At 36.1% G+C, this 19,168-nt stretch overlaps 1 protein-coding gene across 2 annotated transcripts in view; it reads right to left on the bottom strand.

The window, feature by feature from the left end:
• Positions 1-11,092: 11,092 nt before the first annotated feature.
• dock2-like (dedicator of cytokinesis protein 2) overlaps positions 11,093-19,168 on the bottom strand; it is a 111,639-nt gene continuing 103,563 nt past the window's right edge. Inside the window, exons 40-52 of one of the 2 annotated variants that reach the window (XM_065274814.1) lie at positions 19,016-19,157; positions 18,346-18,427; positions 18,156-18,240; positions 15,445-15,531; positions 15,085-15,261; positions 14,913-14,996; positions 14,675-14,812; positions 14,478-14,596; positions 14,120-14,216; positions 13,829-13,927; positions 11,754-11,859; positions 11,508-11,656; positions 11,093-11,404 (exon numbers count right to left, since the gene is read on the bottom strand). In XM_065274814.1, the coding sequence (XP_065130886.1) occupies positions 11,336-11,404; positions 11,508-11,656; positions 11,754-11,859; positions 13,829-13,927; positions 14,120-14,216; positions 14,478-14,596; positions 14,675-14,812; positions 14,913-14,996; positions 15,085-15,261; positions 15,445-15,531; positions 18,156-18,240; positions 18,346-18,427; positions 19,016-19,157 (1,434 nt within the window). In that variant the 3' untranslated portion in view covers positions 11,093-11,335. The remainder of the gene's footprint in view (positions 11,405-11,507; positions 11,657-11,753; positions 11,860-13,828; positions 13,928-14,119; positions 14,217-14,477; positions 14,597-14,674; positions 14,813-14,912; positions 14,997-15,084; positions 15,262-15,444; positions 15,532-18,155; positions 18,241-18,345; positions 18,428-19,015; positions 19,158-19,168) is intronic. The other variant, XM_065274823.1, reaches the window with a different exon arrangement.

The following is a 19,168-nucleotide window of genomic DNA, read 5'->3' as shown; positions in this document are numbered from 1 at the left end:
ATTCAGTGTGCATGGCCAACCTACAGTATCACATTGAAGTATTGAGGAAATGGAATTTATACGCCGGTCATTTATTAATCCCAGAGGTAAAACGAGGAAAACTTTACTAAACTCCGTGCTGATGTTTGGATAAGCAGCTAACACACCGTTTTATAATAATCAGAAATGATAGAAAATGAAACTACATTTTGGTGAAAAAATACTTTACTAACATTACAAGTACAACTTTGTAAAAAATAGAGAAAGCGAGCATCATCAAGTAGAAAGTAAAGTTATCCCAAGTTATTCCTCAGATACACACAAACGGACACCACATTTAAAAGCGACAAGGTGAGGTTTAAGTGCTTGGCTGGTGTTAAAATGTTTATTTGTAGTTATGCATAATCAGGCTGGTTCTCATTAGCACAATGGTTTTGATTGAGATATTAAAAGTTACCAAGGTAACAAAACCGTAAGAACTAACATTTGGGTAATGTGAACAGAGACGGTAAATGACCTATAACATTTAAAAACATGTCAGAAATGCTTTGTGGGTCTTTGTTTCGCACTCATGCAGGACATTACAATGACAGCGTTTTTGTTCACAGGTTAAAGGTTAACTAGATTTCAATCAAAACCACATTAGTTTTTTTCATACCAGGCCCTGTTCACCCACTGACTGACTCTCATTTATGATTAGACAGCTGGATGAATAGCTTTTTACCTCAAAGCATGTGTGTTGATCACAGACACAAATTCACAGAGGAAATTACAGGCACAGAGTCAGTGACTGTAAAACAAATGAGGAATTCAGGAGTTTTCATGTAAATTTTGTTAACACAAAAGACTTGTGTTTAGGTTCAGTAATTTCACTTGGTAATAAAAAAGTTATTAGTCAGTATTTGAAAAATTGAATTGGTATTTAACGAATTGGACGTGCATGCAAGCTCACATATGTATTTTGGGGAGACCAAAGATTTGACATCTTAAAGTCTTGTGAAATGTCCCCTTTAAACAAAATGTATCTCATTGTCAACATTTTTATATCCAACATGATAATAGTGAGGTCATGTGACAAACAATTCAAAATGAATTCTGTAACCTTTCCTAATTCAGAAAACAGTAAGCAGCTTTCATCATATATGGCATGGTATGCAATAGTTAGCAGTACACAAGTATTTACTGTTAATTAAAAGCCCCCCCCCCTCGCTCTGTGTGTGTGTGACTATCAAAGGCTCTTTGTGCAGTTAACACGCACACACACACATCATTAGTTTATAATTACCTGTCTTACTCCAGTAGGGATCACAGTTAGAGTTAAATGAAATAATCCATTACAACATCAGGATCTCAAGACACTGTCACGGAGAAGCTTTAAAGATCCACCCCTCATTCTGAAATTAAAGCTCACCTTGCATCAGTTTAGTGTGTTTAAGTCTGTCACGAGCCCAATACATCACATTTACAAAGATGTATGACGGGCTAATTCATTTCATTATGTGTTGAAGTCTGTAGACACTGACAGACAGATGTGGTCTGTGGATCACTTAGTGTGTCCTTTAAAATGAGTGTTCATAAATCCTGAAACGATAATAAACACGCAGTTAAAAATTTATGGGAGGAGATAATTTAAATTTATCACGCGGTAAGATTTACTAAAGTTTGTTCTCATCAGTTTACTAGTATTTGTGCTATTATTTATTCCCCAAAAAGCATGTCTTCAACCCTAAACTAATTTGCGCTGCCCTTGGTAGATTGTGTTGATCATTATGGAAATGAGATTTCTGCACCTGTTTTTTTTTAACAAATCACCTAGTAAAATTTTCACTCCCATCAGTGCTTTTTTGAAATTGCGCTCTTACTCCAATTTGCTCTGTTAAGTAAATCTTTGTCATCATCATCATGTGAGTGGTCCCTAAAGTGAGGCAGAGGGGTGTACAAGGTCACAACCTTGAATTAATTCTGAGATGTCAAGCATGTGTAATCCAAAAAACAACAGAGAAGGGCATGAGGTCATTGATTCTAGTCAACAATGTATAAAGAGGACATCACACTGCTGCAACCTCCATGCTCAGAAATATCTCAAATGAAAGCTCAGAGAAATATAAACACAGACAAGATGTAACTGTAGCTCATTTGAAGAGCAGTTTGTTAACCATGGAAAGATTGAGGTTTAAGTCACCAGGGAACATAAATACTAACATATTGATGAAAATGTACTTGAATCCACTCTAAAACACTTTTGTAAAATTGATGGATAAAATGAGCATCATTTAAAGTCCCCCTGTAGTTGATCATTTTATCCCTTCAAGCTTATCTTTAAGCATCAAAACAGCATATTATGTAAAAATCCTTCCTATGCCTTAAAGTAGCTTGAATGTAACTCTTGCCTTATTTAGTTTACATGGATCCATGAACATGCAAATTAGTCCCTGCTGTCTCTACTCAATTGCACCAGCTCAGACCTAAGATATATACAGGGGAGTCATTTCCACTAGGGACGGGGGGGGGGACATGCCCCCCCACACTTTTCAAAATCCCATTCGTGTCCCCCCACTTCTCAGGGTTTACAGTACTGTGCAAACATCTTAGGCCACCACCACCAGACTTGTTGTTTTAGAAGTTTTAATGTCCATCCGTGTTTATTTTTCAATCTATTTTAATTAAGATACAAACAGAAAATACATGAAATATGTATAAAAAAAATACAAAATAAATTTTTTCAGGTCTAAATGTGTTCTTCAGGCATCGTCTGTGTTTAGTGTTACCTCTCTTGGCATTAAATAAATCTTGAGCCTTTTTGAGCAGAATGAAGTAAAAAAAGACTAATTTCTTTAAAATTAGAAATTAGGATTTAATTTAATTTATGTTTAAGAGATCCTGCAGTTTCCTGCTATTGCTCGAGTGGAAAAGGAGTTTACCCATCAGTTTCATTTTTATACACATTTCCTGTATTTTCCGGATGTATTCTATTAAAGAAACAATTATATATGATCACTATAACATTGCAAAAACAACAAATTAATTCTGGCATGGTGGCCTAAGACTTTTGCACAGTACTGTACAGTATGTGTACATAGATGCTGCATTCGGTAGTTCCACACATGCATTCACGAGTTGCATGTTTGCAGCACATATTTTTTGGTGCTGATGTTAAAGGACAAGTTCGGTATTTTAGACTTAAAGCCCTGTTTTCAGATTGTTTATGGTGAAATAGAATGGTTTTGACTGAAATTTCGACATTTGCGGCTGTCCTGAGAATTTTCGCGTGTTTGTGTTTCAGCTCAGACCTCTACAATGGTTTTAATGGTGCACTGGAACAATCCTTCCTAAAATGAATCAAACTTTCGTTTACAAAGACGTGAAACTCACCGAGTGGTCAGGGGTGTTCACTGATATGCTCACACAAAAATCGCTGCAAAAGATGCTTTCCAACAGCTGTTTTAGCATTCGTTGTTAACTTGTGGACCTATTTTCCCAAACGCCTCACACCGGTACATTCTTCCGCTTAGAGCTTGAATAATAAACACTCCAGCCCAGGTGGTGGCGCTAATCCGCCTTTGCCAATTGCAAGAATAGAAACAAAGTTCCCAGCGCGGAGTAATACCGTACCTCACAGGACGTCTAATACAAGTCAATAGAGTTGGTAAAAACTACGATAAAACCTGTTGGAATGCGTCTTTTTGGAGCGATTTTTGTGTGAGCATACCAGTGAACACCCCTGACCACTCGGTGAGTTTCACGTCTTTGTAAACGAAAGTTTCATTCATTTTAGGAAGGATTGTTCCAGTGCACCATTAAACCCATTGTAGAGGTCTGAGCTGAAACACAAACACGCGAAAATTCTCAGGGCAGCCGAAAATGTCGAAATTTCAGTCAAAACCATTCTATTTCACCATAAACAATCTGAAAACAGGGCTTTAAGTCTAAAATACCGAACTTGTCCTTTAAGGTTAAAATAACCACACTGCACGTGAGCTGCGCATGCTTGTGTTACAGAAGTAGAGCTGAAGCAACAGTGCTGAGATCGTGACAATGTGATTGGTTACATGTTTGTGACGTAGGAAACTGAGGGGATTTCAAACAGCGGGAATAATGCTGAGTTTACACCCACCGCGTTTTAGGCGTCAAAATCGCGTCAACCGCGCGTGGTTTGCCACTTGGACAATTTGTATGCATTTGCGCGTGTAGAGCGAAGTAGATGCGCAGAAAAAGCAAGCATTTGACACGCGTCAGAGGCAAACTCTGCTTCTTGTGGGAGGGGCAAGTGCTATGCGGTTGTCTGTTTGCAAGATGACTGATGTTGATGTACAATGTTGTGCATTTATCGAGAGAGTTACCAGTTTGTATTTGGTCACTTTACTACAGGGGGAAAGTAAACGACGCGGGTCGAAAAAAGTGAAGTGTGTATTACAACTTACCAGGTTGCCCAATGTCCTCACTGACACTCTTCCAAGCGAGGTCCTTTTTATTCTTGTCTCCTCTATAGAAATAAGAACTTGTGTCGTATAGCTCCGGGTGACTGCTTACGGACAATATCAAGCATTGGTTGAATGAGTGACTCCGGGGGGGCTGCCACCACAGCAGCAAGCAGGCTCCTAGTTGGTTAACGCGGCGCAAAATTCCGCCAAAGTTCAAATTTTTCAACTCGGGCATCAGCCGCAAATTCACGTGAACCGCGCCGCGGGACCTCCTGATGCGCATCAACGCGTCTTCATATTGACTTAAAGGAACAGTATGTAAGAAAGTTATATCAATTAATCATAAAATGGCCCTGATATGTCACTAGACATTAAGAAATCATTTTCATATAAAATACTTATATTGCTGCCAACAGTGGTCTGGCCAGGATATTGCCATTTAAAAAGTGCAGTTGCAGCCCTCAACTGATGTTTATGTTGTCATTTTGTGCATTGGCCACATTGGTGTGATTGCAGTACCAGTTTTAGCCACAAGTTTTGTGATTGCAATACCAGTTTTGGCCACAATCCTACATACTGTTCCTTTAACATTGAAATCACTTGCGCTTCACACCTCTACCGCGGTTGGTGTAAACGCAGCATTAGGCTGTCTCAGGAAAACCCACATTTTATGCAGAAAATACTCGGAGAATGGTGAATTTGCACATGGTTTGTCTAAAGCATATTAAAAATACCAGATAATAAGCGAATATAAACAACCATAAAAACTTGATTTTCAACAAAGGGGGACTTTAAACAAATGAAAGAATAAATGCAATAATGAAAAAATTTACAATTAATTTTAAAAATAATATAAATGTAAATTTTAGTTGATGATGTTATGAACTCAGTTGGCAAATAGATAAAAAACATTTGCAAAGAAATTTAAATATAATTTAAAAGCTACCATTTAAAAAGTAATTTATTTTGATACATGACATTCTTAAACAATAATTACTGTAGAGCCAAAGAGCTGACACAGATTTACATTTATGATTTAAAAATAATAAATTGAGAACTACTGAAGATTTAATTTAAGTAGCACTTTTGTCCATCTGTAAATCTATGCTCATCACCAATGAATGTCAAACTTTAATTCGTTATAGATGTGCATAAATTGGGACAAATGCAAAGTAAGGACAGCAGCGGTCTCATCTCCGCTGTGACATTCTGTGTTAAACTCTATCTGTCTGACCTGCCGTGCACTCCTGCCTGCTTTTCATCTCACACTTATTTATTTCGCTTTTCTTTAGAGGAAAGAAAGAATGGGGTTTGTTCTGTCTGCTATTGTTCATTTGTGGAGTATTTTCAGGATGTCAGAAATCATTGACGACAGCTGTCCAAAGACTCATTACAGCCACGGGCACCTTTCACACGCCTATACCCGCCTCTGATTCTCCTCTCGCTTTCTATTACCTTAAAGCCACACACACACACACACACACACCTGTCAGCCTGCCCTCATCATTTGCCGACTGTACTGTGCTTTGCATATGTCTTCTTTCTTTAGTCTTTGATTTTCTATCAGTTTCTTTGTTTATTGTTTCTGCTGATGGTTTACATCACTGACATGATGATGCTTTCAAAGAAACAAGACTCTTTGAAAAGCCTCTGACCAGTGCCGGCCTGAGCCTCTTGGGGGCCCTAAGCAGAATGTGTTTGGGGGCCCCCCTCCCACCACGCGGACACAAATGTCACGCTCTAATGTTACATTATAAATTAATAATAATTTAAATAATGAAAAAAATCTATACTTAAATAAAATACTTTATTCTTCAATGTGTCATGTCATATTAACAGGCTATGGAATGTTAACATTGGCCAACAAGAAAAACCTCATCTGCTGCATCATCAGCTGTGGAGACACTGACACTTGATGAAACATCAGGGGCGGGTGGAGTTGGTTGTGCTCCAAAGTACTTCAACAGTGTTCCTGAAAAAAATAGCATTGGATAAGTGCATAGTTGATCGAGCAGAATGAGTTTATTTTGCTTATTTTTCATTACTTACACAACAAGCAATAAATAAATAAATATAGGATAGCACTGTTACATCACTACCCACCATATAAATAAGATTGAAGTCCATTTTCATCACAGAAATCTCCCTACCCAACATGGTATTGGTATATATTCTCATAAAGTCCAATACCATCTCTTACCAAAGATCTTAGACAGAGAGCGCATGTGATTTGCCTATGAAGCACATACAGCAATGCTAGCTAGGGGTGTGATATATCACAAAACTCACGGTTCGGATCACATTATGGTTTTTGAGGCACAGATCTGATCATTTTTCGGATCAGCAGAATAAGGGGTTGGAAAAACTAATAAAAAAATGAAGAAATTATTACAAACATTTATAAAAAGAACAAAGTTGCACATTAAGTAAGGGCTAAAATTAGCATTAGGAACAGAAATCAAATCAAATGAATCATAACACTTTATTGTATGAATTAAATATAATTATTCTTTTTTAGAGCTACAGAAGTGATTTTCTCTTTGTCTTGGAAGGTTTGATTAACATTAATGACACAGACGTAAGTAGGTTAATTAAGGTTACTGTCTCTTTAAGAGAAGCACGGACCTGGTTTCTGCCTAATCTATACATAAACCGTCTAAAGACATAAACAACTGTTTTTATTGGAAAAGAGTACTGTGGAGATCATTTTGTTTGTATGTGCCCTGTCAAGAACAGAAAGATTTTATGTGTGCCCTACTAAGTGCACTTATACGCGGCGCGCTCACACAGACGGAAATACAGAGGGCGGAGCATAAAAACGTTATGTTATTTTCAGTGCTCTATTCCTCAAATATATGTTAATGGACTACAGTATGACACAAAATAGCGGAACTCTCTCTAAAGTTTAAACATCAAGTGTTAGTGTTCTGTTCTCTGAAGGGAGCTGGGCTGGACAATTTAAACCGCATGGGCTTGCAGAATACTGCTCACTTTAGCGCCTTTTTGCGGGATAAATTGTTTAAAATCACTTGAAATGTTAACTTTTGCAAGCCTTTGAAACACGTGCAAATTATAAACTTTCACTATTTAAGCGCATGCGAGCCGAACCGTGGGTCGATCACGGTCACGGATTAACGTCGATCTGTCACACCACTAACACAAATTAAATATACTGTATATAATCATGCAAACATACCTTTATCTTGCTCTTTTTTTCTCATCCTCGGTCCTTTTCTTTGTTCTCTTTTCGGCCCCAGAGGGATATATCCTTTTTTTTTGACATGTCAAATGGCTCATCATTGTTTACAGTGAGTGACGACGTTGTGCACTTGCGCGCCGCCGCCGACGCGCAGGTGGCGCAGGTGTCTATGTTGCGCCTGACTAAAACGCTAGCACTGCAGACACATAGTTGTCTGCAAATCAAAATTTTCTTGTCTTTAATTATTAATTTATAAATTCGTATTCATTCATTCATCCATTTATATTACCTGTTTAAGTTATTTAATTGTATAAAAAATAAAAATAAAAAAACGATTGGGGCGGGGGCCCCCTGGTGGCCGGCGGGGCCCTAAGCAGCCGCTTGGTTCGCTTATGCCTCGGGCCGGCCCTGCCTCTGACTGTTAATGAAAAACATCTCTCTCTCTCTCTCTATAGCTCGGCTTATACACTTAGTGCCTCTGGTTACACACAACACAGTATGTGATAGTTTAATAACAACAATTACATTTACATGCACAGAATAAGAGGATAACTATCACAAATCTGTTATAGAAACCAGTTTTCATGAGTTAAAGGCGTGTATGATTTTTGAAAAACACAAAAGGGAGTCGGGCCGAGTACCAAAACACACTTGTAGCCAATCAGCAGTAAGGGGTGTGTCTACTATCCGACATAATTTCCTGGGTCGCGTATGGGTGGGGCGGTCTATCAAAAGAAGGTCCAGGTTCTATTAGGGTAGGGGCTTGTTTGTTTAGGTGATGTCAACATTGGCTTTCAGAGATCATGCACCCCACCTTTAACATGCAAATCAAGAAACCGCCTATGCAGAAAAATGTGTTTACATGGGATTCGGAGATTTGTCAGGTTTCTGGAGGCAGTGATGTCACCGCCTATAGTTCATATAAGGGCAGTGTCCTTTCATTATGGGATGATTGGGTGTTGCCAGTTTAAAGTCTGTGATATACTAGGTTCATGTGTTTCTATGCAGAATCGGATACCATTAGTGCACAGCGGTTCTAATTAACAAAGAAGAAGGAAAGAGAGAAAGAGATAAGTTATTATCTCAGCTATCTGGTGTCGTCCATTGGGACTGAGCTGGATGAATCTGACTCAAGTCAGAGCAGAATATCGGCCATGAGAGAATCGCAGGAGTGTGAAATTAATCTTCACCTGGACACGTCGCCATTAACACAAAAATAAATGAATTAACCACAGAGGACAAACTGTTTATTTACACGACCATAAAGGAACAGCTGCGGGAATACGTGCTGACTTTAATTTCACGTCCAGATGGAGGAAAACTGCATTCATGAATATTGTGTTTGTCCTCTGTTTGTAAGGGCTGGGTTTACAACCACCAGACAGACAATCACCAAGGAAACCAATTAAGCTGATTACCTCTTCTGATAGTACACAGATAAGGAAATACCACAAAGACAGAGAGGTGCTATCTTTCAGTGTACTATTTATGTGAGATTCTGTATTAATGTATTGTGTCATCCAGGTATCCTTCAGGTTCACTAATACATACATCAGAAATAATACAGTATGTTAGGAATAAGCCATCTGCACACATCAACCTCTTCCCAGCCCGATAGCAATTAGAAAAAACAACTCACCTGGTCATTATGACATCACTGAGCTCTGACCCCGCCCCTAGAGATTCCGTCTTCTGTAGTAGCAGTGACACTGTTGCCATGGGAGACAGAGCCGGCAGCCGTGCTCCAATCAGAGGCCTCGAACAGAACTGGATAATGCGGATACTCTCGGCTTAACTTTTTGTTAAGTAGGAAATGAACTCTGAACAACACATTAGTAAACATTGTGACGACACACACACACACAGACCATCACATGTGCGCACACACATACAGTCACATGCATTTGCTGATTTTGGTCTTGTCTTGTTCCTTACACAAACAGTATTTAAATAACACTGTGTGTGTTTGTGTTTGTTTGGTTTATGGATGTTTCAGAGTGTGTTTGTGTGTCTGAAAAAATTTAATTGTCCGGGGAAACACCAGACGTTAATATTATTTATTTATTTATTGTTATTTTTAGGATCTATGGCTATATATTCAAGATGAGAACATGTTAATCTATACAAGATTAGTAGTTATTAGCATCAGATAATAATCATAATCCAGATTAACAGGCATCTGTGACCTGTTTGTGTGTGTGTGAAGAATATGTGTATGCAAATGTGTTTATGTAAAAACTGTGTGTGTGTGTACGCATGCGTGTTTAATTAGAGACAGAAAGATGATAACAATGATTACAGATTTCATTAGATTACTGAACTGAACACATCGACACACAAACACGCAAAATCAGACAGACCGACTGAAAATAAGAGAGTCAGACACAAACACACACAATCACAGACAGATGAGCTGTGTGTGCACCATGATGTTGACAAGATATCTGCTCCATATCCTTTCACATTTAATGACCACAAACTCTTTCACCGTCTAAAAACACACACATGGCTTTTTGTAGTTTAATATTTTCTTTCATGTTTTAGGGCCATTAAATATATTTATTATCTGAAACAACCTGAAACATTATGATCTTCCCATAAAAAATTATAATAGAGATTTTTAGATTTTGTTAGTTAAATTCAGTTTAAATAGAGCAACACTGCCACCTTCAGGATCTCTGGTGCTATTGTAACTGCATTTTTCTTTGTATTAAAGGGATAGTTCACACAAAAATAAAAATTATGGCATCATTTTCTCATCCTCGTGTTGTTCTTAACTTGAATGAATTTCATTTTTTCTGATGAACACAAAATAAGATATTTTAAGAAATGATGGTAAGCACACATCTGATTGTTACCATTGACTTCCATAGTAGGAAAAACAAATAAGATGGAATTAAATGGGTACCATCAACTGTGTGCTTACCATCATTTATCAAATATCTTCTTTATTATTTATCACAATACTTCTATAATATTTGTTTCTCCTACTATGGAAGTCAATGGTTACAATCAGCTTTTTGCTTACTATAAATCAAAATATCTTCTTTTGTGTTCATCAGAAAAAAGAAATTCATACAGATTTAGAACAACATGAGGATGAGAAAATGAGGACAGAATTTTAATTTTTATTTAGTAAACAAACATTAATCTGAGCAGGTTAGGACGACCTAATTCAACTATGACTATAACTGATCAATCTAATCCATTACAATACAATCAAAACTTTTCAAGTAGTTTGTTTTTTAGTTTTAGTGCATTACATACAATGTTGTGTCTTTATAGAACAGTATAAATCTTTCATTTAACCCTTTTTATTTTTGGATTAAAATATATCTGCAGTCCGAGTCAACAACGTCTACAACAGGCAACCTTACAAACGTCAGTTTTTGTTTCATTTAGAAAGTCACACATATAAAGCTTTTTGAAAAGCTACTTTAAATGATAAAAGTGTGAATTTTATTTATTTCATTTAACGATATTGACGTGTGAATGCAGTCACAGATTTTTAATAACATCTTTAGTTTGTGTGTATGTATTTATAGCATTATGTGTCAGTGATCTGACAGCACATTTAGAGCTTCAGTGAGTCGTGACTTCATTTCATTAAAACACAATCAATGTAATCAAACTCCACAGTTTAATACGCAGACATTCAAATCTCAATTAAAAACTAAAATAACAGCAAAAATACAGAAGCAGGGTGTGTATAAAATGAGTTTTGAAAAAGAAATATTTAAAAATGAGTGGATTTTTCATCAGATGGATCGGCGGACGTTTTGCTTTCATCGGTTTTGGAGCTCTGCTGGAACAAACACACAATGAACAGATGATGAATGCTGATGGCTAAATAAAGTTAGTGATATAATGTATGCACATGACGGAAAGCCAAAGAGTTGGTGTGTTACCTTAGTTTTAAAGAGCAGGTTTATGACCCCTTTCGAGCGGCGGTCACCCGTGCGGTCAGAGGGCAAACAGACCGATACGCTCTTACTGTCACGCTTGGATCGGGCTGACTCCACCTCCTCACTTCCATTGGCTACTGACAGAGCCAAACCTGATGATGGGATATAGGAGACGGGTACATGTGTGTGGATCGTATCAGCTTCATAATCTCATAATCATGTTTTATTTCACAAGTTAACGGGTGTTACCTGTAATAGTAGGCAGAGATCTGGAGTTGATGTTGGCCAGACTGCTGCCGCTATCGCTGGGCTCTGATAGGTTGGTGTCGCTGCGAAACTCTTGTTTCTTTGACAGCTACAGATAAAATATTCCTCATCTTAACTTATTGTTTATCGTGAAAAGTTAATGAGAGTGCAGCTGTTTTACTGTACATCAAGCGGCCGGCTAAAGACATCAGACATGTTACGATCACATGACCGGCTCCTGTATGTGTCACTAGGTGTCAGTGTACACTCAATGGTGCAGTTTAGTCATTTATTAAAATTGTTTATGATTGTATTTATGTATATGAGCCATTCCACCGAATCAATGCCATTTCTGTCCACAGGACATTATATGTATAAAAATGCATAAAAAATACATTTAAAATATAATGCACTCTGAAACACATTTTATTATTAAGCAAAGTGTCCTGCATTAATCTAACACCACATTTAAACTATATAATTTAAAACTTTAATAAAACTACTGAAATTTTTTTATACTAAATCTCTATAATTTACATTTAAATATAAATGATAAAATTCTTCAAATATCCTTATTTGTTTTTTTTTTTGCATTTTTGTGTGGGTCCATATCCAATCACCGCTTTAAATTAGGGCTGTCAAAATATTAATCATGATTAATTGCATACAAAACAAAAGTTTGTTAATGTTTTTATATAATATATGTGTGTGCACTGTGTGTAATTATTTTGTATATATAATAGGGCTGTCAAGAAATTAATTGTGATTAATCGCATACAAAATAAACACTTTTTGTGCTTTTTTATGTGTGTGCACTGTATGTAATTATATTATATATATATATATATATATATATATATATATATATATATATATATATATACATTTACATGTATATTTATATATATTGTGATATATTTTATATTATAAATATAAATAAAAACATACTTAAATAAAATTTTTCTTAAATTCATACATGTATGTGTGTATTTATATATACATAATATATACACACAGTATTACTCACAGCGATTACTCTTTTGACAGCCCTTATATATGAATACACACACATGCATGTATGCATTTAAGAAACATTTACACACACACACACACGCATATTTATTTATTTATTTAGATTTTGATATATTTTTATTTTATATATAATTAGTAAATACATAAATAAAATCTTTCTTAAATTTCTTAAATGTATGTGTGTGTTTACACAATACATAATAATTACACACAATTAACACGCAAATATGCAAACACAAACTTTTATTTTGTATGCGATTAATCGTGATTTATCTTTTGAAAACTTAATAATATTTTAGATAAAATGCACATTTTAGTCATGTCCCCAGAATTCCAACACGTTCCCCCCTCTGAAAGTCTAGGAATATTCTACAAGTCACATTTGTAAGAGGAAGTGACATCATCTGGATCTTCTGAAGATCATGTGAAGATCAAAGGTTATTTTCTAATGTTCTTTTCTGTATATTTAATGATATTGATGATATTGACTGTGAATGTCAGTCTTAATGTTCACTCCTGTTACCTAAATTATTTCTTTGATGTGATTGGTTTATTTTTAAATATTTTTTTTGCTAAATCAACAGAATTTGCTCAGTGTCTTCAAACTACTAGCACATATTTAATGCAGCTATAGTTCATGTATTTGCTACATTTATGCTAAAAACTCAGTCCTGTTACTTTCAGTCCTGTTACCAAAATGCCTTCAGGCTCCATTAAGAAACCATGTTATAAACTAGTTTGACCAATACTCATTTTGAAAAGTAAATTAGATTTAGTGTTAAAAAATATTTAAAAAATGAACTTACAACATGCAAATGGTACCGATTCGGTGGAAGGTCGCACATATTGTATTCATTCAAGTCTTTTATTAATTTCTTGGTTTCTGGTGTAGTTCTTACTTAATTTCCTTCTCTATGTATGAAATGGTGGTATTTTTCTGATTCATTCATAACTGTCAAGTACTGACAAGTAAAGATTTCATTATAATCGGTGTACGTCTTCACCTCTGTGTGTGTTTTTGTGTGTTGTGTGTTTTCTCGGCTTACCCGTTTGTCCAGGGTGCTGCATCTCTCTTTCTCCTCACTGATGAAGATCATACTGCTACGGCCCACCTTCTTCTTCTTCTTGGACTTTCTTAGTTTTACCTGGATGAAAAGAATGACATCAGAGTGTGATGACGTCCTGGAGCTCTGCAATCATTTGTCATTTTTCTCCTTCAGTTTTTGTGATTGGCCGATTGAAACATGTTACAACAAATTATCACTTCCGATTGAATCTACAGTAAGGAGATCCTAAGTATCCATAAGTATCCTGCCCTCCAATCACAATGCTCTTACCTCCACCTCAACACCGCTCTCATCCATCACACTGATACTTCCACTGGCACGAGGAATGATGGAAGGAGAGGGAGGAACGCCACTGTCCAAAGACAAACTATACAGAGAGAGAGAGAGAGAGAGAGAGGTTCAAACATTAGCTGATTTGTCACTTAATACAATGTTTCAAAGCGTGCAATAATTAATGGTTTTAATGGTAGGTTGCTAAAATATTGTCACATGACCTCATCACATTGGTCACATGACCTTTTCATGTCACATGTTTAACTCAGTGCAGTGTGAACTCAAAAATAAATACTTACTTTCTGAGGTATTAAAATTAATAAACCCATTTTTGTGTGCTTGTGGGTGTGGTTACCTTTCTGGGTGTGTCTTCGTGGGTGTTCCACATTCAGATCCAGCCAATGAGCAGATGGATTGTCGGACAGAGCGAAGCATCGACCTTGGACGTGTGGACCTCCTCTCATCCATATCCGGCTAGAAAAGAAAAACAAGAGGATGAAATCAGGAAATCGAATATTTTCTAACATCTTCCAGTTCTGCTCTCGTTCTCACCAGTTCTCTCACTCCATACTCCTTCTCCACTTTCTTCTTCAGCTGTTTAAAGCACTCCTCCATACGCTCGTGGAAAGGTCGAAGATCATCCGTCACCCTTTTTCCATGAAAAGCGATTCCTCTGCCCAACAACGGGATCTACAGAAGTTAACACATTTAATAACACTAGTTATATTTTATTGTTGTGTGTGTGTTGGTAAATGTATATAATGTTTTGTATCTATGTATGTTTTATGACCTGCCATGCGATGAGATCTTGGAGTCTCATTAGTTTCTCTCTGTCGTCTGGATGTTCTTTTGTATATTCATCTGTGAAGAACGCCTGAAGAGGACGAACAAATCAATACGTATTTGCATCGTTCCTTTCTCTCTGCTCCAACACAAACACACAAACACAGCATTTCTCTGACCTTCTCATATTTGGCAAAGCCGCCCATGACAGCAGGATCCACGATGCCATTGAGCAGCATGGAGAGGGGGTTTATGGGTAATGTCTCATCACACTGGTACTGGTTGATCATGGTGAGTATTTTCTCATTGGTTTGTCCCATCGTCTCAATAGCGTTCTCCAGTGGACTAACTGTCGTCTGAGAAATAGAAAAATTGCCTTTCACGTCTGGAACGATATATCTTGTATTCTGTTTACTGTATCCCACAATGCAATGCTTTCTTATTGACTTATTATTTGATCAACCTGACCAAATAGATTAAACAGTTTGAAACTTCATGAAATAGTAATATAGCAGAATAATAAAGTTGATATTACTTACGTGAGTCATGCTTAAAGCCTCGAACCAGCGCAGAATTCCCGGCAATTTATATGCGGTTATGAAAGTGGTTCGCTCGATCCACATTGACTGAAAACAATAAAGATGTAGTAAACTTCTCTAGTAAACAGAGTTGAAAAAATGTGTGTGCGCGTACTTGTTTTGGTATTTTTGAGGGGCAAGTGTCTAAAAATGTACCTAACATACCTGAAATAACATAATAGGTACATTTACATGCAAACAAATAATCCATTTGTAATCGTATTGGTGGCTCAATCGGATTAAAAAAGCCTTCATGTAAACACCTTAATCAATACCATTGAGGTCGATCGAATGCAAATTTCGATCATATTGAAAGGGGTGGTGTAGTCCAATCTGTGATCCGATCAGCAGGAAAAAGTATCCATGTAAGCGTGTGAATCGTAGTATTTTCTTAATCGGATGCAAAAATACCTTGTGCCCATGCGCAGAAAATGCGTCTTATATTACAAGTATTATTATATTTACCTCATATTTACTTATCACATGATTCTCGTCACAGAAACATGTAATAGCAAGACAATGGCAACATGTACTATTAAGGTAATGGACAGCGTTCACCTCTTTCATAACATTACGTAAAGCAATAAATTAGCGTTATGCCTTTTAAAAATTGTGTTTTCTTGCATATATCTGAAAACAACTTTCTCAAACTCAACTTTGACTTTGTACATTTATCCAGAGATAAAGCATAAACTCGAAGATAGGTGCTGTGTTGCCAAGTCCTCTGTTTTTTGGTGGAGTTCAAATTTGGGCTATTTTTAAACTGTTTCCACAAGTTGATTTTTTCTGCGGGGTTAAAGATGAAAGGATTTAGTTGAGTAGTTATTGGTATGTGAGCTGTGAAAAGTCATTGGGATGGTTTTGATACGCAAATCTGGCAACCCTGGCTGCGCGCTTTCGGAGACGTTTGGTTCAGATTATATAGAATGTACATATAAACAAACATTTTATTCAGATTACAATGTTTAGGGTACATGTAAACTGTATTGTCATAACCAGGGGCGCTGCTAAGGATTTTGGGCCACATGAAAAGAATCTTGACAGGGCCCCCAACACAGCTGAGACTTTTTTCATATTAATTTACATAAAATCATGCGCTTTTATGGTATTTTGACTAACAATGGGGTAAGAAAATTTTACTTGAATTAAGTGTTTAAGAAAAAAGAAATCTTATTTCAAAAAAAATTTCACCCCATTGGCAGATCATTTTGCTTGTTTTGAGGACAATTTCACTTAAATTGTATATTTATTTGTCTTAAAACTAGACTCATTTACTTATTTTGCTCATGAAGAAAAAGCATCTTAATGTAAGAATTTTTAGATTTTTCTACTGAAAACAAGACAAAAATACTAAGTAAGAAAGTCATTTTTTGCAGTGTTGAACGTTTTACTAAAACTGTGTATTGTTATTTTTTCCAGCGTTTTCTTGACCTAACATGGGGAGAACATTAAGTTCCTTTATCATGCACTTTTAACACTAGAACGGCCACCAGCAGTAATTTTAACTGCAACATTTAAACTTATTCATTGCAAAAAATAATTTTCAAGAAAAAAAATCTTTGTATTTTTTCTTGTTTTTAGTAAAAAGATCTAAAAAAATTAAATTAAGATGGTTTTTCTTGATAAGCAAAATGACCCACACCTAATTTTTAGACCAAAAATATTACATTTAAGGGATTTTGTGAATAAAACAAGCAAAAACCTGCTAATGGGGTAAGCAAATTTTGTGTTTAAGAAAAATGTTCAAGATTTTTTTGCTTACCCCATTGGCAGATTTTTTTGCTTGTTTTATGCACAAAATCACTTAAATTTAATATTTTTGGTCTAAAAACTAGATTAATTTTCTTGGGTCGTTTTGCTCATCATGAAAAAGCATCTTTATTTAAGAAATTTTTGATATTTTTACTGAAAACAAGACAAAACTACTCAGAATTTTTTTCTTGAAAATCATTTTTTTGCAGTGTGGTAATTATCTTTAACATTAGAACGAACAAGGCGTCATTTTGAGCGTTTTGAAATTTGCATAGTCAATAACTGTCTAAATAAATCATAAAGCCTTGCTGCTCCCTGACTTTTCCTAAAACTACATGAATTTTCATTAAAACTAGTTTAAATTTTTATTGTGTGAATAAAAACAGAAATAGAATCTATAACGTCCACAGGCAGTCATTTTGCGCTGTTTAAATTGAGCTTTGCCAAGTTGATATTCTGCCGGCGCTATAAGTGAAGTCAAACTGTGTTGCCTGGATTATACAATTTGGGCGGACTGAACCATTTTATGATAATTGAGAGGGGGGGAAGGGGCCCACGGACATTTGTGATTCCTAAACAAATAAAAAAAATGTATACCAGGAAACAGCAAATAGAATAATTAAAAGTATATAATTTTTACTATTAAATATTTTTTAGCACCACAATTTTGGGGGCTTCTCTGGGCCCCCTCTTACTCGTGGGCCCCGAGAATCATCATTGTTTACCCCCCCTTTACAGCGCCCCAGTCATAACCTGCAATCAGATTAAATTCATTCGGATTGACAAAATGTTGTGCATGTAAACATATCCAATGTCTAAGGTTTGAAGTGTATTACCTACAGTATCATTTATTCAATGTACTGACAACAAGAGTCAAAGTTCAGGTGTACTGTTAGTCCGTAAGTTTGTGTTCAACTCACAGCAAATTCATTTTCCGGATCGACTTTCCCTTTCCTTACAGGTCTGGAGTACTGGAAACGCTGTACATAGTTGGACTTGTAGAAACTGTAAATTCACCAGAGAGATTAGAACAGCAGAAGACATGAACACAAAAACATCACAGTGTTTGGTTTTTTGTGTTGTGATTGGTTGTTTGAGTGTCAAACTGACTTGATGATCTGATCTGGGACTGGTTTATTCTTCAAACGAGGTGGGATCTCCAGAACCGGCTGGACTGTGAAACACTGAATATCTGATCAAGACTGGTTAAAGGTGTAACTTTCAGAAGGATCTCTTGACAGAAATGCAGTATAAAATCATAACTAACTATTTTATAAGTGTATAAAGACCTAAAAAGATGAACTAAATGGTTTTTACTACCTTAGAATGAGCCATTTTTATCTATAATTTATTTATATTTTATATCTTATCTACAGTATATTATAATTTATCTATTTTTATCACATCTTCTTTATTATTTCAACAGGTACATTAAATAGAGCAGTGCACTGTCAGAAAAAAATTACATAAAATGGTCCCAAGCTGTTACTGGGGCAGTACACTTTAAAACATCCTAATAAATACAGTTTAGGTACAGATATATATACATTTGGTACCAATATGTACCTCTGAGGTACTAAAATGAATGCTTCAGCTGCAAAGATGAATTTTTTTAGAATATGAATTTGTAACAGGAACAGCTAGGAACAATTTTTTCTGAGAGTAAAAAATTATTTCATAAAGAACTTCATATCAATGTTAAAAAAGGAAAGAAAAGGACTTTGAGGAAAGAAAGCAGATGCACTTTCTCGTTCCTATATAAAGTGAGTGTGAAGGATACACTGCATGTTTGAGTTTTTAATGTCATCTCCAGGCATTGTCGTAATGTTGAGTCTCACAGCGCTGGGAAACTGACTCATCAAATGACTCTGGAAATCTTCCCTGCGTTCATACTCTTTACCACGGTGAATGAACACTTTATTCTGATGAAGAA

The sequence above is a fragment of the Paramisgurnus dabryanus genome, chromosome 16 (genome assembly GCF_030506205.2).
Source record: "Paramisgurnus dabryanus chromosome 16, PD_genome_1.1, whole genome shotgun sequence".
Lineage (NCBI taxonomy): Eukaryota > Metazoa > Chordata > Actinopteri > Cypriniformes > Cobitidae > Paramisgurnus > Paramisgurnus dabryanus.
Note: the sequence above shows the minus strand (reverse complement) of the source record. Positions and strands in the feature narration are given on the sequence as shown.